The sequence below is a fragment of the Anopheles cruzii genome, chromosome 2, assembly GCF_943734635.1.
Source record: "Anopheles cruzii chromosome 2, idAnoCruzAS_RS32_06, whole genome shotgun sequence".
Classification (NCBI taxonomy): Eukaryota; Metazoa; Arthropoda; class Insecta; order Diptera; family Culicidae; genus Anopheles; species Anopheles cruzii.
In genome coordinates this window covers 28093767-28113528 of record NC_069144.1, presented here as the reverse complement: position 1 = coordinate 28113528, position 19762 = coordinate 28093767, and the positions used below count along the sequence as shown (strand labels likewise).

Sequence of the window (19762 nt, the reverse complement as noted above, 5' to 3'; positions counted from 1 at the left end):
CGCGCGAGAGAGTGAGCTCACCGAGTGAGCGAGTGAGAGAGGCAGCGAGTGACCGGTTCTTTGCGGAGAGGGTGCGGCTTTCAACACCGAAGGTGTTGAAACTGGCACAACGCACACACACACACACCACACAGGGCTCAAGTGTGTCCTCTTCTTCCTTCCGGTTCGTCGTCGCGACCAACCAACGGCGACCAATGTGACATCACCTCGCACCGGCACGCACACAAGCGCATGAAGGGTGAAAAACTTAACACCCTTCTGCAAACACACCCGCTCTCTCACCCCACCCGGCACCAACACATCGCGTCGTGTGAACCGGTTTGTGTCAGTGTGTGTGTGTCGCGCGTGAAGAAAAGAAGGAACAAACAAAACACACACTCAAAAGAGACACAATAGAGGGCTTCATGAGCGAGAGAGAGAGAGCGCAAAAAAAGCAGCAAAAGAAACAATCGATCGTTGCGCGTGTGTGTGTGTTGTTCGGGGTTAGCGGGCGCCTCGAACCAACACACGGGTTTAGTTCGTTTTTAGCTAGCATCGAGAGAGGAGAGAGCATCGTGTGTGTCGCGTCGCGTGTCGCGTATCCTGCGGAGTGCGTGCGTATTGTGTTGTTGCATTTTGCAGTGCATTTCCGTTGCATTTTTCGGTTTACCCTACCCCCCCTCTCTCTCTGCCGGTTGCTGCGTGCATTGTGCGTATTTTTCGCGTAATCCGTTACCGTCCACCCCCTCGACCATCTGACCGACTGGGGATCGAACGTTCATTCACCGAGGGCGTCGGTGAATTTTCGGCGAAAGTTTTCCCAGTTTTTGTTCCGTTTTTTTTTCGGTGGAAAGTCACCAATTGAAGGGATGGTCGTGAATTTGAAAACTGCATAGTGGCCGCAAAAAAAGAAAGAAGAAAAACGCTGCCGGCATCCTCGTTTTTGGGAAGTTTTCAATCAGCGTCACGAACGCCGCATCTTTCGTTTCTTGTACAATAATAGTTCACATAAATTAATTCACAAATTAGGACCGTACTGAGGGTCCTTCGCGCTTGTGTTCGTGGAAAGACGAATCCATACCTCCGTTCGATTGATTGATCTCAATTAATTCGTGCAATTCTTTTCCCATTTCTTCCCGTCCGCCTACAGAGTGTGTGTGTGCCAGTGTCAGCGATCCTGCGATCCTGGAGCGGATCTCGTCGAACCCTGTCCCGGCTAGAAGAAGTGTGCAATAGTTCGCCGGGCGAGTGAAATCGAAGTGAAAAGCGAAGTGAATCGAAGCAATCGCTGCGACGGAAAAATGACGGATCGAGTGATGGCGCGGTGGTTCGGAGTAGGCCGGCCAATCGTTGGATGCTGAAAGCTCCCGCTTCGTGTGTGCGTGCGTGTGTTGAGTGTGTGTGTCTGTGAGTCTGCTGTGAAAAGAAAGATTCGCTCAGTTAGTGACACGGAGCGACACTACCGAAGCCTGAAAGGAAGAAGCTGAGAAAAAACAGGAAAAACAGTGCCGATCCCGAGGACCTCGCGTCTCCCCCAAAGCAACCCGCGTTCGTGTGTCGCCAGTGGGCAAACCCCGCGCGCGTGTGTGCGTGTGTGTGTGTGTGTGTGGGTATCGTCCCCCCAACACTGACCCCGGTGATGTTGTAATGAGATACGACGGCCAAGAACTGCTCCAATCTGACGACTTCAGCAGGCCGGCGAAGGGAATGGCCTATCACCCATTCCTGCAGCTCCCGCGACCGACTGACTTCAGCGTGTCCTCGCTGTTGACCGCGGGCTCGCCGCCGTCGCAGGGACCACCGCAGCAGAACTCGCCGGCCGCGGCCGCGGCGGCCGCCGCCGCGATCAACATGGCCGCCACCGCTGCCGCGGCCGGTGGCGGTGGCGGTGGGGGTGGGCCGCACGGACCGGCCGGTGGCCACCCGTCGTACTTTCCGGCCGCCGCCCTAGCGGCCCTCTCCGGGGGCCACGGCGGTGGCGGTGGCCCGCCGCACTCGCACCTGTACCCGGGCGGCCTCCTGCCCAAGCTGCCGCCGCACCACCCGCACCCGCACCACCCGCTCGGGACGGCGTACACGACGGCGGAGGACGTGGTGCTGGCGGCGGTGGCCGCCCACCAGCACCATCCGGCCATGCGACCCCTGCGCGCCTTGCAGCCCGAGGACGATGGGGTCGTCGATGACCCGAAGGTGACGCTCGAGGGCAAGGAGCTGTGGGAGAAGTTCCACAAGCTCGGCACCGAGATGGTCATCACCAAGAGTGGCAGGTAGGTGTCATGTTGGGGGGAGGGGGCGGGGGGGTTGTACGGGATCCAAAGCGGTACACGGACAATCTGAATCCGTCGTCGGCTGAATCCGCGGCATCGAAATTGCGGCGACCAATTTACCGACGGCATTTTGAAAACGGAACGTTGCTTCGCCCGGTTTTTCGACGCGGTCTCCGTTGAAGAACGCTAAAGTTTCTCCAGCTTATCCAGTTATAAAGAAAAAATGGCCTCATATTTTTCAATGCAACTAAACATTTATGTGACAGGGGGATTGTTAAACTTTATGTACATGGTGTTCCATCACGATCCACACTATTTAATGTCCGCTATTAACTCCGCTATTTGTCAGTCGATTTTGACAAATTGTTGTTGAAATGTTGTCAAATACAATGAAAAATGCCCAAAAAAGGACCGCTTTTTGTGTGTCTAATGGAGACGGTCATTTGATCGATATTGTAAATTGGGTGAATTGAGCGAACGGCATTCTATACTCTAAATAAATCTTGTTCATCTGTCAAAATCGACTGGAAAATGTCGGAGTAATTCAACATTTCAATAGTATGGGTCGTGATGGAACATCCTGTAGAAAAACAATTTTAATTGCAGAAAGCTGGGAAATGTGAAAAACCTTATTTTCAAAGTGGTCTACATCTTCAATTTAAACGGTACGATATTTGAAAAGCTCATTTCATTTGAAGCTCATTTGGTTGGCTCATTGGTTCTTCGGTGAAATTGAAGCTGAGAACTTGGACGGCATTTGGTTTCAACAGGACGGCGATACGTGCCATACAGCGACAGCCACAATCGATAATTATGTTATACAAATAAACTAGCAACTATTGACAACCTCAAGACCCAACCTTCATGTTGCTATTGCCGAAATACTTGTAGGACCAGATCCAAAATGTGCTCAAATATAGTTCGACCGAATGAGCTACTGCCAAGGCAGCCGTGGTGTACATTTGAACAAAATTGGTTTTCACATAAAATAATTTAGAATCAACCTATCAAAAATCTTTGTAAGCATCGAATAATATTGAGAAAAAATGAAATGAAAAAAGAACGCTAGTTTGGACCCCCTACTGTAGCTACCGCAAATTCTTTTGTGCTGTTTTTAAATGCAAAAGCATGTTTAGAAATTGAAAGTTCACTAGTGGAAAAAATTAAATAACATACTGTGAAATATGTAACTTGGGGAAACGTTTTGAAACATAAGAATCAGGTTGAAAAGTTTTCTTAAAACGGAAAAACAGACTTAATTTTTGCTCCCAATTTTCTTGCCGACTGTGACTCGGGAGCCCGGGAGCCGTCAAGAGCCTTTCATCAGGATGCGCTCCCAAAAGCAGCTTTCTCTAGAAGCGGTCGATTGCAATTCTTTCCTTTTTGTCGTGTAACATTTTGCGAAAGAGATACACAAATTTAACGCCCCAAACTGATGGTGCCACATTGAAGAACCATGCAGTGCTCCTTGTGCCAGCTTGCAGTGTGCGTGTGTGTGTGTGTGTGTGTGGCCAAATTACAGTGTTCCCGTCGAGCGCCGGTTTCGGTAGTGTTGTTGGCTGAGGCTGTGGCTGCTGACAGCTTGCTGCGCTTCTTTTTTCGCTCACTTTGGCCACTCTAATGCGCTAATTGTGGTGCGCCGGCTCTGGGGTGCCCCTCTGGTTGGCCCCCCCCACGTCCTGATCCTGTGTCTGACGGCGGGCGGCAATTCTGACACTTCACGGCCACCGCCGCCGTGCAATCTTTTATTTTTGCACGCTCTCATCGTTTAGCTGTTGTTGGGTGAGCCGTGCAAATCACAACACCGACTTCGACCGCGGCGAAGACAGAGGCCGTCGCCGTTCATGGCGCACGCCAGGAACTGTGTATGATTTGGGGTCGCCTAGTCGCGCGAAATCAAACTGGCCTCTCTTCAAACTGAATAATCAATTTCGCAACGATTATCGGCGTCAAGTGATGGGCCACTCTCTTGACGAGCCCCGTGGAAAGCCAACAGGAACAGGACGCCCAATGCTTATCGCACTGCTGGGCCGTACGCCGGACGCCGAATTACCTTTCGAATGGCACGAAACATAAACGATTTTGACGCCCAAAGTGCACCAAATGTTGATTGAAACTTTTTGCGCCCGAAACTGAGTGCCACTAAAGCCACGAGTGGATCACGGACAACTCGTACAAACAAATAGCAAAACAATCCCCGATTACCTTTTGGCAGCCCCCCACAATTAAATCCGGGGAGCCCGCCGCCGCCGCCGCCCATTACCGCCCATTAGAGATAGAAAAGTGTTGAGCAAAAAAAAGTTGCAAATAAAAAAGGGAGAAAAAACCAAAATGGCAGCAATTGAGCGCCTTGCTTTCGCCGGGACGTGTATGTACCTGGCACGGGCGGGCCTGGGGGGCTGAAGCGCTGAAGCGATGACTGTGGGGGGGCGATTGGCGGTGAGAAACCCAAAGTTTCTGCGATCCATCGGCGGCCTCGGGCTGCCAACTTTTCTTACGCCAGCACCACGCAGCACGTTTATGGGTTGTTGTTGGTCTTGCCAGACTCTACAATCCGTTTAAGTGTTGTAATTGTAATAAATTCGAGTTCGTGGGAGGAAACTAGTGGAACATGCTGTAAGTGATGTTCCAGCCGGACATTTAGGGCTTTTGGGCCGTATTTAACCACTTAAGACCGCGGACCTTTTTGACCCGTTTTTTGGCCTTCGATTCGGTTGGCTTCGAGTTTATGTCAGAACCTCCGGAATTGACAGAACACCAACCCGGGATTCACCAATTTGTCAATAACCAGCGGCGTGTAGGCGTGTAGAACATGATTGGCTGATTGGCTAGAAAAACAACGAAGAAACCGGTCATTATTATCCAGTTATCAGCTCGGCGTTGGACGGCTTTCACCCCAAATAGTCTTAAACGCCAAATAATGTTGATGAAGTCCCGCGATGGCGTGCGCGCGATTCTCTGCTGAATGCAAGCGTCCGTGCAATTGTGCAACTGACCGGATTGATTGCCGATGAATCCGCACCGCACACACACACACCTGGACCAGAGAGCCCCGCTTTTTGAAGGATCCATCAATACCACAATGGCCGCGGCGCCGTCCGGTCAATTTGATGTTTCGTGTGTGTAAAACATTTTCCATAGATCGTGATCCGCAGCTGATGCACTTTGTGCAGCTGATGCACCTTTTTCCTATCACTCCTCGTCTCGTCGCTTTTTTTTCGAGCTGTGTGCGACCGGCCCGAGGTGTGTGTGTGCGTTTGTAAAACTTTCATACTCTCCAACACCCGCTCGGGATGCGATATCCGCTCGGTGCTCGTGGTTCGTATAAAATTAAATTATTTTCGCACATTCGCGCCACCAGCGCACACCTCTACACCACGCAGTGTCGGAGTGTCTGGAGCAGGCCAATAAATGGCCACCGCCGCCCAGCCTTCGCCGCAGGTTTTTGTGCCATACTCGAGCTCGAGAGAAGCTCGCCATTTATCATTATTTTATCGATCATCGCCGCGGATTCAAGCCTTCGGCACCCTTTGGGTTCGGAAAAGCGGTCCAAAAAGCGGATTCCCCGCTCTACACCCCCTCGGGGTTGAGTGGGGAAAATGTTTTTCCACTCGACTCTCGAAAAACAGACAACAGAAACAGCAAAGTGGTGGAAAATACAAAAAGGATAGAAAAAAAGGCACCCCACTGCAGAAGAAGGTGCTGGGGAGGTGTCGGGTTTTCGTGATTAATTTCATTTATCGGCCTCGGGCAGGATTCGCCTTTTTCGCCCACTGCATCATCCACTTTCGATTGGCTCAACACCCGGGCTGGGTGTTGATGATACAGCGCAGCGGATTATCTGCACTGCATCCTTGTATCGTGGCGCAGTGTGCGTGCCACGTGTTCGATTCGATTGATCCGGTTTTATCCTCACGTCGCAGACCTTCGCAGAGCGATTTTCATCATCGGCCAGGATCATCGGCTTAAGCGTGCATTAATAGTCTTTATTCTTCGTGAGGTATCGGAATTATCGCACAACTCCGCAACTGGTTGTCCGCGACCGAGTTGGGTTGTTAAAAAAGTTGGCAAAAGTTTCTTCTAATTTCCACCGAAAGGCTTTGGGATTGACCGGCAACACCACAAACATTGGTTTTCGATGGCAAAGCTTTCTCATGAGCTCGTGAATTTCATGTTTTATATCAACGTAATTTAAGCCACCCCGCAGTTCGGGGCGTAATGGCCAGCCGTAATGGCAGAAAGCGTTGCTATTGTTGCTAATTTTATTTCTCCACTGTCTGGATGGCGGTGCGCAAGATGGATTGCCCTGTCCCCATCGGCCGGCCGTAATGACCGTAATTATGGTGACATTTTTGGGCGGCGGCACATAAAACACGATCCGACGCGGAAGAAGCAGAAATAAGGAATTGCTAAATCCAAACTCATTAGAAAGTCACCCGTAAACCCGTCAACGGCTGACCACGCAGCGGATGCGCTCGGGTCGATCTAAATTTAACTGTCCGCCCGAAGGGGACAATTTGATAACGACGCCGTTGGCTGGACGGGGAGATTAAGATTTGACGAGAGACGGTTTTAGCCAGGGCCAGAGCCAGTGGTTAGTTTTATAATTTACACGCCCCGTGAAAGCGAGAAAAGGTCTCACACAGACATAATCCTTTTCACTCCATTAAGCGTTAATGCCCGGTTCATCACGGTTATGACGAGCGTTTACCCCCCCATACTGAATACTAATGTTGGCCAACATAATTGTCGTGGCCACCGCGCCGAAAACATGATTCAAAATGAGTGCCAAACCACGGTGCAACTTTTCGGGGGTCTCTAACTTTTTCGGGGATGGTCGGGAATTATACGGCCAACTCTTTGCCGGCGACCGGCACCTTCGTTGCTGCACCAATTACCGAAAACTAGCACGACCAAACAACCATCCAAATATAATTACAACCAATTTATGTTGCGTTAGCGCCCAGCCCGCGTGTGGCACCGAATGGCGTGCCGGTGGGAAATAATTCACCGTCAGCCAGCCAGCCAGCCAGCGCCTTCTGGGTTTGGCCACGCTTTTTGATGCCTTTTGCGCGTCCAAATGGCTCATCATTATCCTCGTGTTGCTCGGCCTCGGCCTCGGTGGTTTGTTGTGTGGGTTTTTGACACCTTATTTGCCGATGCCGAAGCAGATTGGCGTTCGCTCCGTTTCGAGTGTCAGTGTTTTGCTACTTTTGACGCCCAATTTCGGTAAATGACGTACTCTAATTGTGTTGCTCCGTTCCTCCGAGGTGCAACAAGCGTCAGAAGGATGCCCTTTGCTCTTCGCGTCCCATATCGCGCCCGGTAATTAATGTTTATGAGGTGCAATAAACTACACGAAACAATATTCCAGCGGCGCACAAAAAAGTGCACGAAAATCGTGAATAGAATTGCCAAGAAAATGAGGAACACCATGAACGCCATGTCACTAAAAAAGCGTGTTGCGCGCCGAGTTGCTTCCAAGAACTCTGCGGCCCGTTTTGTCGGTCGTTTTCTTTTTCGAAAATTAAATAACACTTAACCAAAAGAAAAAAGGGGGGAAAAGAAACGCAACGGCCACGCACACACACACACACACACACACGCGTAGTCAGCGAGCGGAACCGCAAAGGAAATAAATCATTTAATGTTGACTAAAGCCCGCGCCCGTGGCTGACAAGGACACAAAGAGCCACAAGAGTCGTCGTGCCATCACGAAGAATGACATACCGACGACGTCGTCGCCGTCTGGGAGTGCCATTGTCGGCCATCCCGGTGGGGGCGGGGGGGTGGTGGCGAGGGTGGTTAGGTGGCACAGCCTGGTGTCATAGAGTGTGTCGCCTTCGCGACTCCGCGCTGTCACTTCAAGGCGATGCTGCTGCTTCTACTTGCGTCCGAAACAATAAGCCATTAGGTACGTTATTAGAAATATATTAAAAATTAAAATGACAAAAAGGCTCGTACGAGCGCGCGCGCCGGCCAGATGGATTATGAATATATTAAATCGGATCGAAGCGCTTCGAAAATGCTCGCACGCACGGCCGGTGTCGGGTGGAACATGTTTCATTAAATATTCCACACGCTCGGGACGGACAACGGACGACGCCGTCTACGGCGGGTTAAGGTGTAGCTGGGCTGGGGCCATTTGTCTTGGCACCTCACTGGCGGCTCCCCCCCCGAGCGAGCGCTTGGGACCCAGGAAAGGGACAAACTGTCACGTTAGCACCTTCCGCTGGCAGTCGCGTCCTCGAAAGTCCGCTCCTCTGTTTATCGACAGCTTCAAACCTGGCTGGCGACCACCACTCGACCGAGATGAGCTTCATAAGCGTTTATCCCCCCCCCCCCCCCCCACCCCCCTAACATTCGATCGATCGCGTTCCATCTTGATCGTGAAAAACGGGCAAATCCCTACCGCCACGGATTTCCCAGGAACACGGACTTTGATGTGCCGCGTTGGCGCTCCTAAACCTGGCTCGAGAGTGCAGCCCGCAGCCCGCGTTAATCGGCGGGAAAATCGGCGCGTCAGCCTCATTGGCTTTCCGGCGTCCGCCCCCCCCCCCCCCCACTTCCGGACCGTGCGTGTGGGCGAGTTGGCAAACAGTGGGCGAAAATTGATTATGAATTCATAAAATAATTTGTTGATCCTATCGATCGGGAGTCGGGAGGGTAGTGGAGTGGAGTGCGCCTCGAGAGCCGCTGGCGTGATGTAGGTCCTTTCTCCCTCTCTCTCGCTCGCTCTCTAGCGACTTCCGGTTGGCCAGAGTGGCACGCAAAGGGAGGCCGAGCGAGCGAAAGTGTTATCGATCGCTAAAAAGGCCGCAACCCGACGGACCGGACGGTGGAAAGCCTTCCCCAGCAAGCAGGACTTTTTATGCTGATCCGACCGCACCGTCCTGGGGGGGGAGGGGGGTGGAAGTCATTACATTATGCAAGTGCGCTGCAAGCCATTCACATGATGTTGGATTAGGTGCCTTAAGTGCTCGGTATTTTCACACGTACGGTACACACGGTCCTGGCTGGGCGCCTGAATTGGCCTGATTCTTTCGCTTGATCTTCTCCCTCTCCCTCTCCCTCTCCATCTCTCCTCGCCGTTCTCTTTCGCACCCCACGCGGGTGTGTGTGTGTGGCTCATTTTCCACATTTTCCGCCCCAAGGGCAGAATCATTCAATTTGTCGGCCCGTCGTGCCTGCCAGGACGACCGAGCGAGAGAGAGAGACGGAGAGACCAAAATGGAAATCATCGCCACACGGCACACACACACACACGGAGCCGCGTCACTGCACTTTTCACACCGCACTGCACCGCGCGCGCTGCACTTTGGGGTGCACACGGAGGATGCACTTCACTCCTGCTGGCTCAGTGGTTTTCGGTCTCTCGCTCACTCTCTCTCTCTCCCTCTCTGTATCTGTCTCTTTCGGGACATTTCCTTCCGCCTTTGGGACGTTTACCAATACACACTGATTCGCGTGCCGTGTCCCGTCTTCGCAAGGCACAATTCCTCGCCGAGGGCGTTGTGCGGTGGGTGGTGGGGCTGTGTGTGCCCCCTTTTCAATAGGCCGGGATGGTGAGTGCGTTTGCGGTGGCCGTATCCTGCGCCCTGCCTGCGCGAGCACGATATGGCATATCCAATGGTTGGGTTTGTGGGTTGAAAAGTTCCTCGAATGCCGTTGCTCTTCTAAAAAGGAGCCGAATTTTCAGCCGGGTTTTGATTTATGATTTGATGCATTTGATTTTCTTTTTTTAATCTTAAAAGAACGAAGCAGGCCATATTTATAATCATTTGATTCCCTTATTCCCATCAGCAATGTATGGAAAATGGCATAATAGCCTAAAAAAGGATTTTATTTTATCGCTTAAATGTCAGAGTCTTGGATTGTCAATTTCAGCGGCAAAAAATCCTCCGAGGCTTTAAGCAGCTTTTCGTTAGCCCGCAGCTCGCAGCCTCCCATTAGCCGCACGTCATTACCGGCAATCAACTCCGGGGCTCCGTTCGCTGGATTCGACAAACAGGCGAACGGAACCGAACGGGAACTTGACGGCGCACCGGATCGGGATCCACGGCACGACCGAGCGCCTGGGGGCTGGAGAGCGGCCCACGGCCCCCGGGAGCGAGTGTTAAAATTTGTTGTCTATAGAACAGTTTTCAACACCCTCGCATAATGATAAGCATGCTTCTCTGGCATCGTTCCCGGGGCCCCGCGTTCGGTGTGTTTTCCTTCGGCCAACTTTTTTTGTTGCTTTCCCTTGCGCCTCCGTGTGTGTGTGTGTGTTGAAGTTCCATTTGGCACGAATGTGGTGATGATGCGATAAAGGCTCTCGCTCTCTCTCGCTCTGGAGCCAGCTGGTGAGATGTGTTGTTGCCCGTTTTCGATGGATCACGCCAACGGGAATGGCACGAAGGTGCCAACAAGTGCATTCGCCAACACTGCATTCGGTTCGCTGCCGATACGCGTCCGACAGTTTTACGACAAAAAGTCACGAGAAGCACGCGACCGGCTCGAAGGGCTCCCCGAGGAGCCTCCGGGGGCATCTATTGGCAAAAACGGATTCATGTCAAAATTTCAATTTAAAAAGTACGCAAACCCACAGACGGCGGTGATTGACGGCGACGCGTTTGCGCTGGCCACGGGTGCCCTTAACACGCACTCGTAGTGGTTAGCGGGAGCCCTAACCCCCCTTTCCGTGTGGTGTGTGTACGAGGGCTGTTCAAAAAGTTCTAAGAATTTCCGTGGGTTACGTACACTGCTGGCCAATGAAATAGGTAACAGTATTAAGGCTGCATTATTTGATCATTTTTCAAAACATATTGCATTCATTACAATGATAGCACAAGATAGTAGAACTAAAAATAAGATAAAGATAATCTAAAAGAGGTGAAAAGTTCCAGGAATTCGTTCATTACAATAGAAAGCAGGTAAAAGTAACTGGCCAATAAAATAGGTAAATCTGTGAATCTGTGAATAATAATAACAAATTTAATTTAATGAATGTACACGGTTTACACTTTTGCTAGTATCAAAAGTAAATATTTCAATCAATTCAAGTCAATTTATTTCAAAATTAGTCAGTAACCCGTGTATCCGCCGTTGTTTTGAAGCACTTCATTCACCCTTCTTGGCAACGAATGGACAAAATCCTGACAAGAATATCATTCATGCTGCACTTTTTGCTATCTTTGTTTCAAAAATAAAACAATTCATCTTTGTTTGAAAAATATTTTTTTGTAATTTTTTTTTTTTTTTTTTACTTTTTTTGTAAACCTGGGATTTCTGGGAATTCTTTGCTAGCAAGTCGTCAAACATTCCACTGAGAGTCCGAACGAAACCAATTTTTTTTTTTGGTTTTGGTATAGTGGCACTTTTCTTGCAATTCGTCTTTGTACAATAGCTTCTTGCAACCACCTATGGACAGGTTTTAGGCTAATAATGTTATTTATTATTGAGCAAATCGTTCTGAGCGAACCAAATGGATCCGCTTTGGCCCAAAATGATATGCGATAATCTGTGGTTGGGTTGGTTTATCTTGGTTTACCTCGCGTTTCCTTTGTTTTTTTCCACAACGAAGCATTTCTTACAAAATTTACTGATGTTCCTAGTTCTTTGGCGATGCGTTTGTAGTCGCGCCTTCGTTACGCATATTTTCACAATCCTTTTTTTCTCAAGGTTGCAATGAGTTCTTCTGCCCATTCTACATGTTCTACCTGGAAACAACGTTTTTCTTAAGATTCACTATTGAGAATTGCTTGCAGCAAGATCAAATAAACCAATTCCTTTCAAGAAGTCGGGTGAAATTGAAGGGTATACAACGAATTACCTATTATTTTGACCAAGCCAAATCAAACTGCTGTCAAAATAGGCGGTAACACACCGATCACTATTAAGTAAAATATCACCAACATAGCTAAAAAATGACGTAAAGTAGTGTACAGTATCAGTTTGGCGATCATTGGTGCCATTTTGGCAAAAAATTCGCACAGAAACCACAATGTGTTAGCATGGGCGCCACAGCTAATTTTGGGTTTCCCACAAATCTTAAAATCTTAACTTCGTTTTTCACACAAAATTTGATAAAGATTCTTTGCCAAAGATTCTTTCATCATCGCCGATGAGCCAAATCTTGTCCAAGCAAAACAGTTGGCAAAAATTGACAGATTACTCAAAATGGCCGAACTTGTCACCATAAATCACTGACATGTGTAGCAACCTAACGCCACAAAAAATACAAAATTGAACAAACGTAGCCCGCGGAAATTCAAATGTCTTAGAACTTTTGGAACAGCCCTCGTACACCGAATGGTTAGTCATTGCGTTAATTGCGAGTCGTGCAGTGGAGCGTGCCGTTGGTGGTGTTGGTGCATCGAGGTGCAACCCTTCCGTTCACCGGTGGGCCTGGGTCGTTTGTAGGAGTCCGCTCCGGCCGTGGTGTTGCTCGAAGTGCAGCGCACTGTAGAAATGACACCTTCACACTTCACGTCGAAGGCTTTCGTGGCGAGGTGCTGCAGGGCCGGGTTCGGACACCCAGCATTTGAATATCGGATGTCACACCGGAACCTTGGCTCCGTGACGGAAACATCGGAGCGACCGAGAGAGAGAGAGAGAGAGGATTAGGTCGTACCTGATCCGTTCTTGGCCGGTTTTTGGGCCGTCAAAAAATAATTCCTAGCCTAGCTGGGTGCGGCTAAGTATTACACAGCAGTACCGCCAATTACCGGCACGCACGCGCAAGTGTCAATGTCAGCAGCTGACGCGAGGGCGCACCTCGCGCGATCCCGATCGCCATTTCCGAGCGATCATTTGCAATTCCAATTGCTGTCACTAGAATCGCGTGCGTGCACCGTTTCCATTGCGTAACTTTGATATGTTACTACCAATACTGTCTGTGGCATCGGTTCTGAGCACGTTCCGGGGCTTCAATTTATCAACCGATCTCGCAACCGGATGCTGCCGGAAGCCGGCGCTTGAAGCATTTGCTAAACTCGTCTATTGACTTCTTGTGACCGATTTCAAACACGTGACACAGAGAGAGAGAGAGAGGGAAAGAGAGAGAGAAAGAGTCCTTAAAAACCTTCCACGGTACGCAGCCCATCAGCCCGTTCGTCAGGACGCAGCTCCTGCCCGGTGTGTCGCAGGCTGCGGTCGCGGCCGGGGTCCTGCGTTTCATCTCGCTTCTCTCCCGGACTCCGACAACAAAAAAGGGCAAGCAGCAGCTGTCGGAGGCCATTCGGTCGGCGCGAAGACGCACCGCAACGCAAAACCGCACACACAGGCCAAAAGAAATCCTGGCAGTGTTCCTGCGAGGCTCAAGGCGGACGGAAAAGGCGGCACCACCACCGGGCACCCTGCTCCACCTGCGCTCCTTCGGCGGTGGCGTTCTGCGTTTTGCGAAATGCAGATTTTATTATGGTTTATTATTCTCGCGTCTTCGCCTCGCCCGCTCCACCCGGCGGGGAATTGGGGAATAAACGGAGAAAGGACGCGCCCGATTGCCGTGCCGCCCGGTCGGCATTATGTGTCGCTCCCGTGCCTCCCGGTTCCCTTTGACGCACGGCACCGAACCGATGTCCTTACGTTTCGTTTCGGTTTCTGTTTTTTTCGGAGGGTTCCTAACCGGCCCTCGGATGCCGCCGCCACCGCCAGGATGCAAAGGCGGCAAACCCGGCCCGGCCATAAGCGTATCAGTTTTCCCGTATTAGCCGAGCTCCCCGTCCCCCACCCGTCCGCTGGCCGTGGAGGTTTCCGTCGGGCGCGTCGCTTTATGCCTGCGTTGTCATGTCTGCGTGTTCCTTCCATTTCTTTTCGTTTTTTTTTGCTTGCTGATATCCGGCCGTAGCGTTTCTACTAGCTCCCAGCCAGGCTTCCACAGGATTGTTATTAGCTTCGGCTCTCGGACGCGCCGGATGTCGCGCGCGAACCGGAAGACGGTGCGGCGGCATTGGGGATAATTGCAGGCGCTATTTTCGCATTCAGAGGCGTCAGATGATACGGTTACATTGTTGTCCATGTTGTCCCGCCGCTAACCGCAACCCTTCTTGGTGGCTCCTGTCAACCCTATCGGCAATCGAACCTCGAGCAACACAGCTGCTCTCGGTAGTTGCCGCTGTAGGGACGGGAGAGCGATAAAAAAATCGATCTCCACAAAATGAAGTGGTCGACAGGAGTCATAATTTCACGAGCCCCCGGGTAATGATCGTTCGTCCGAGGCAAGCTAAATGGTAGTTTAGTTCCGCCACACGCAGGCCCCCACCCGGAAGGCATTTCCGGGCACACGCGGTGTAGGTGTAATTGTGTTGTACCGTAGTTTATTTAATTATTATATTTTATCATTACTATTATTATATTTCGATTAATGTATTGACCATTTCGACCGGTGTTTAAAAGGGTCATTAGAGAGCGACAGGCGACAGGATGGTCTGAACTCTCTCCGAAGGCTGTGTTTTGCTGGCTGGCTGGTTTGCATCCCCAATTATTGAGTTGTCCAGGTTCAGAGTCACGAGACCCCAACAACAAATTGAAGATGTGATCCCATAATGAAGGCGCCCGAGAAAAGATCGGGCAAGTCGAGGGCAAACAAACAAGGCCCTGTTTGGCCAAAAAGGGCAGCAAACCCAAAATTAGAAGCAATACACACACACACACACACACACACACACAGGAGACAGCTATCGATTTGGGGGGCGTAAGCAGAGCAAACAAAATTTATTGGCACAATCTCATTCCATCTTATTAGCACCACGAAATTGGCATGTTATGCTCTCTCTCTCTCTCTCTCTCTCGGACCCACGTCCCCAACGACGTCCTGGGACGCCAAAAATCGCTGCAGGCGCACCGTTCGGGCCCCGAACACCCAGCGCACGGACACGGTGAGACGTCCTACGAGGAAGAAACGGACCCCGAAAAAGCGAAGAACGGTGGCGTTGCACAAGGAATTTGTGGGCCACCCGAGGGGGGCTTTACGTGGTGGCCGTGCACCGCAGAACCGCAACGGTCCGAACGAGCCCGAAAAAATGGTCTCGGCCAGCCGGTTCAATCGGTCGAAGGGACCCCCTGGCAGACGGAGCTGTAAGTGAGCTCGGTCTCGGTCCCAAACGAGCGCCAACGGGCGCAAAACGGAGGACCCGAACGGAACGGGGGGTCGGGCGAAGCCAGAGCAAACCTTCCATTATCGTTATTAATATTGGGTGCCTGACTGTTGAGATCATAATTACACGTTTCATGGTGTTTTGTTTATATTTCAAAAATATATCTTCCACCACCGGCCCGAGGGCAGGCGAGGCGAGGCGAGTGCCACCCGAGGAGCGAGCGTGTTATTACCCCGGACGAAGGGGGCCAGGGGGGCCCTCTTTCTGTTGCCTTCGGTTCTGTCTCACCTTCGAAGGATCGCGGGCCCCGAACGAGCTTTCGTTCTCGTTTTCGCTAGTTATCACCTTCTGCTGCGGGGACGGACGCTTGTTATACCGCGCATAATATCATCATCATCATCGTCATCGTCATCGACATCGTCGCTGACACCATGATCGGCGCGGGCCAGACGACGGAGTGACCGTTGGGCGCGCGCTCTCGGACCTTTTTTGTGTTTGCGTTCGCTTCTTACCTCGTTTCTGTTTCTCAATGGATCGACCCCCTTCAAGATGTTGGCTCAGTAGGATCAGCTCGGGACAAGCACACACACACACACGGGGATGACGATGTTGTGCGCAATTTCTCCAACCGGCCCGAGGTTTTAGTTGATAGGAAAAATCGTCTCACCGACCGACGTTTTGAGGATGCAAATTCATTGAACGGCGGCCCCAACGTGGGCGCGCCACTGGACCCCGGATACTGCCCGTACCTCCGGTCCCAAAGAAGAGCCAAAATGGGGCTCCGATCCGAAGGCGAACGAGTGGACCGAAAGGCAGAGGCCGAAAGTGAGCGAGAGTGAGCAAAGGACAGGGGAAGGCGCCAGAAAGCGATCGAGACCACACAACCGGACCGGATTGTTTCGGCGATCGCTCCGTGTCCGGCGATCCGGGACATGGAACATGAATACCCCACAGCTAATAATCGTCATTTTTCATCGATCCCTTCGCCCCACCAGGTTGGGGTGGTAAGCCGTGGAGCGAGAGAAAGACAGCGAAAAGCGAGCGAAAGACAAGTAATAATCATTCAATTGGAGCCCACCGCCGAAGCCACACCGAAGGATCGGCAGCGCGAGAGAGAGAGAGGGCGAATTTTGGCCAGTTATTTACACCACCTACTACCGAGACCGACTGCAGGATTGGCTGCAGGATTGAATGAACGTTGAGTCAAAAATGTTGATAATGATCAGCATCCCCCCCGTTAATTAACCGAGAACCGACCGCGAGTTATGGTGTCTCACCCTGTGCTCAATTTGCTCGCAACATAGGCACTCCGGCACTCCGGCCGGCGCACTAGGCGCACTCTGGACGCAACGGGAAGGAAATCATAACTTTTTTTTTCCCCCCGGAGCCGCAGTCAGTAGCTGGACGCTAGACGACGGCGCTAGATTTATTTCCTCGTGACCACCGCGACTACCGGTTCGTGTCCCGGTTGCCCCGTGTGCGATTTATTTTTATGGCCACCGGCCACCTAATATGCACGGCCGACGCAGATTAATTTATGTTTATCGTCGCCAGGATTAGCAGCCCCAGGATGGTTGAAATATTGCCGATCGGATCGGCATTTGAAAAAATGCGGTGAATTTCCCCAGCCTGATGCTGATTAATCCGGCCGACCGACCAGCCCGGATGGCTGTAACTCATCATCGAGATCGAGATGTTGACGTCCAAAGCGGATGAGGAGACGGCGATGAGAGCGACTCACCGGGAACTTGCGTTACGATAATCGGATGGTTCTCGGAAAAGTTTGGTAATGAGTTGGGATTGCGATTACGCCGGGTATCTCTTCGGATGCGGATGCAAACCTCCTGGGACGCCATTAAGAGATTAGGCTGCTTCGCGGTCCCCAATTCGGATCGGTCGGTCGGGACAATTAATGTTGCGTTGCGTCCCAGGAGGCAAATAAATAAAGCAATCCTTGTGAGATGCCTTGTGGGAAGCCGTCTCGAGTGGCCAGACCAGACGGGGAAAAAAGATTCTTTTACACCCTTTGGCCACACGCGGGGGGGGGGGGGGGGAACGCGTGGTGACAGACAGGAGTAGACCGAGCCGAGCCGAGCTACCTTGGGCCGAGCCGGTTGATTTCCATTCCATAAATGGATTGCGCGCGTTGACCACGGGCCGCCGGGGAGCCACGCGACGCGACGCGATTCGCGATGCCCTTGGGCCGACACCACCCTGGGCCCCTTTTGCCCTGCCCTCATACGACCACTCATAACGATAATGATGATGTTTCGGACCGCCGGACCGCCTCATCGGAAGCCGGCCAACCCGACCCGGGGCTCTGGGGCAGGCCCCGGACCATTTTCCGTTGACACAGGGCTCGCCAATTACGCCCCGGGCCCCGGTGCCAGGCCTGGAGGAGTGTGTGGCAAAATCACCACACACACACACACACACACTTACTGCGCTATGTAATTTTACAATTTATCAACACTTTATTGAAGTCAGTGCTGGAGCGCGGTGCCTCGGACCTCGGACCGGATCGGGCTGTCCCGGTTGGTGTCAGCTCAGCATAAATAAATGATTAAGCCCACCGCTCGATGCCTGGGTGCGCTGGGCCCCCTTTTTTCCACCCAGAGACCCACGGCACGGGCTTTATTCGGTCAGTGCATATGCGCAATGCCCTTTTATGTTGCGAAAATTATGAAAGGGCCTCGGGAAAAAAAGGGTGATAAAACAGACAGCACAGACAGAGAGCACAGAGAACCGGAGATTTCCATTGCCTTTCGAGGAAAACCCGGTGTCCCGAGCTGGGAAAACCGAACACGGAGTGCCCACAAAGCTTGAACATCATTAAATCTTACGAACACACCGAGCCATGTGCGGGTTCTCCTGGGTTCATTTTTTTATCGATGCATTGCGTGCTGTCGTCCGCGACGAGGTGTTGAGAGTGTAAATGAATAGTTGTTGAGGTGGTTTTTTATGCTGCCCGTGGCGCTGTGGAACCCGGCCAGGCCGGGGTCTGATAAGACACGGGCACCGACCGACTGGGATCTGGGATTTTATCTTCGACTACGGCAGACGCATCTTCGACTGCACGACGGGGATTTGTCAGGTTGGTTCGCATTTTAATGGCCCATTAGGTGGCTGATTAATTGCATACTGCTGCAGGTTCGGTACGGTGCCGGCAGACGATAATGACAGCTAACTGGCCCGGGTGGGGAAAATCTATGCTAAGCGGATGTTCCAATTGCGAGTACGATGTGTGTTTAACTGCTTGCGGATTAATCTCGGGCGTTCATTTAGCACACATTTGTTTTATGACTTAATTTGCGCGAAACAATCGACGGCGGTGATAATTGAGCAATTCAATTTGCGTCCCGATCGATCATCGATCAGCCCCCGAGCCGAGGATCAACAAACACACACACCTTTCGCAACAGCAATTACGACTTCAGCTGGTCTGTAGCGCGGTGCGGAAGATAATTTATTGGCACCAAGAACCACCACCGGGTTGTTTGGGGGGTTTGATTCCCAACGACGACGACGACGCGACGCGAATGTCCTGCGGTCTCCCCCTGGTTATTATTACGAATGCAGGACATGTGCCGTGCGCTGCAAAACAACGACAGCGCGCGTACGCATTTTGCATTAAGATAACCGTCAAACGGTCGTCGATCGGGCCGGGCGGTCGGGAGGGGCAATTAAAAGCTCCTTCCACCCAGTGGCCGCGGGAATTAATGAGCCGAACGCGAAAGATTATGTTGGCAATACCGACACGAAGACACGAACCACACGGCGGCGATCGCCCGCCATAAGCTAATTAACTTCTTCGGCTCGGCCTCGGCGTGAGCCTCGTTCCTTTTTTTCGGGGCGTCCTTCTCTCGGGGTCCTGCTGCTGCCGCTGCCTGGCTGGCGTGTGTGTGGAATAATGTTTTAAAATTTTAATTGATCGAATTTCCGCACGTCGACCGACGTTGACTTGACGTGGATAATGGGCCGTGTGGAGGAGCGGCGGCGGCAGGATGGCAGGAGAGAAAGGGCGCGCGCACGCGCACACGCGCAACAGACCTCCCAGTACGGGCGCGCCATCTGCCACACCGGGGCCACAGGACCTTATCTAAATTCCCGCGACGATTAAGACACACAACGCTCGCTCGCAAATCCTGTTTGGGGCGAAAAAAACACCCGATAAGATGAGGTGTCCTTGTTTGGCTTTGCACTTATCGCCGCGATCGGGCGCGCGATCCTATCGGTCAGATCGATGATCGCATCCTTCCTCATTGTAGTTTCTTTAGCAAATTGTGATAAATTACTGTTAAATAAATTATTAATATTATCCAGCACGTCCCGCGCCGATGATGCGATGCGATGATGATGATGCTGATGATGAGGGAATGATAAATCGGCTGTTCGGGGAGAGGGCTTACATGCTTACCACGCACCAGAACTGGTTTG

The 19762-nt window shown here is 51.6% G+C and overlaps 1 protein-coding gene across 1 annotated transcript in view; it reads left to right on the top strand.

Annotated features, from left to right (window-relative positions):
• The first annotated feature begins 1626 nt into the window (after positions 1–1626).
• Positions 1627–19762, top strand: part of LOC128277545 (optomotor-blind protein) — a 114939-nt gene continuing 96803 nt past the window's right edge. Inside the window, exon 1 of the mRNA XM_053016019.1 lies at positions 1627–2246. Coding sequence (XP_052871979.1) covers positions 1627–2246 — 620 coding nt within the window. The remainder of the gene's footprint in view (positions 2247–19762) is intronic.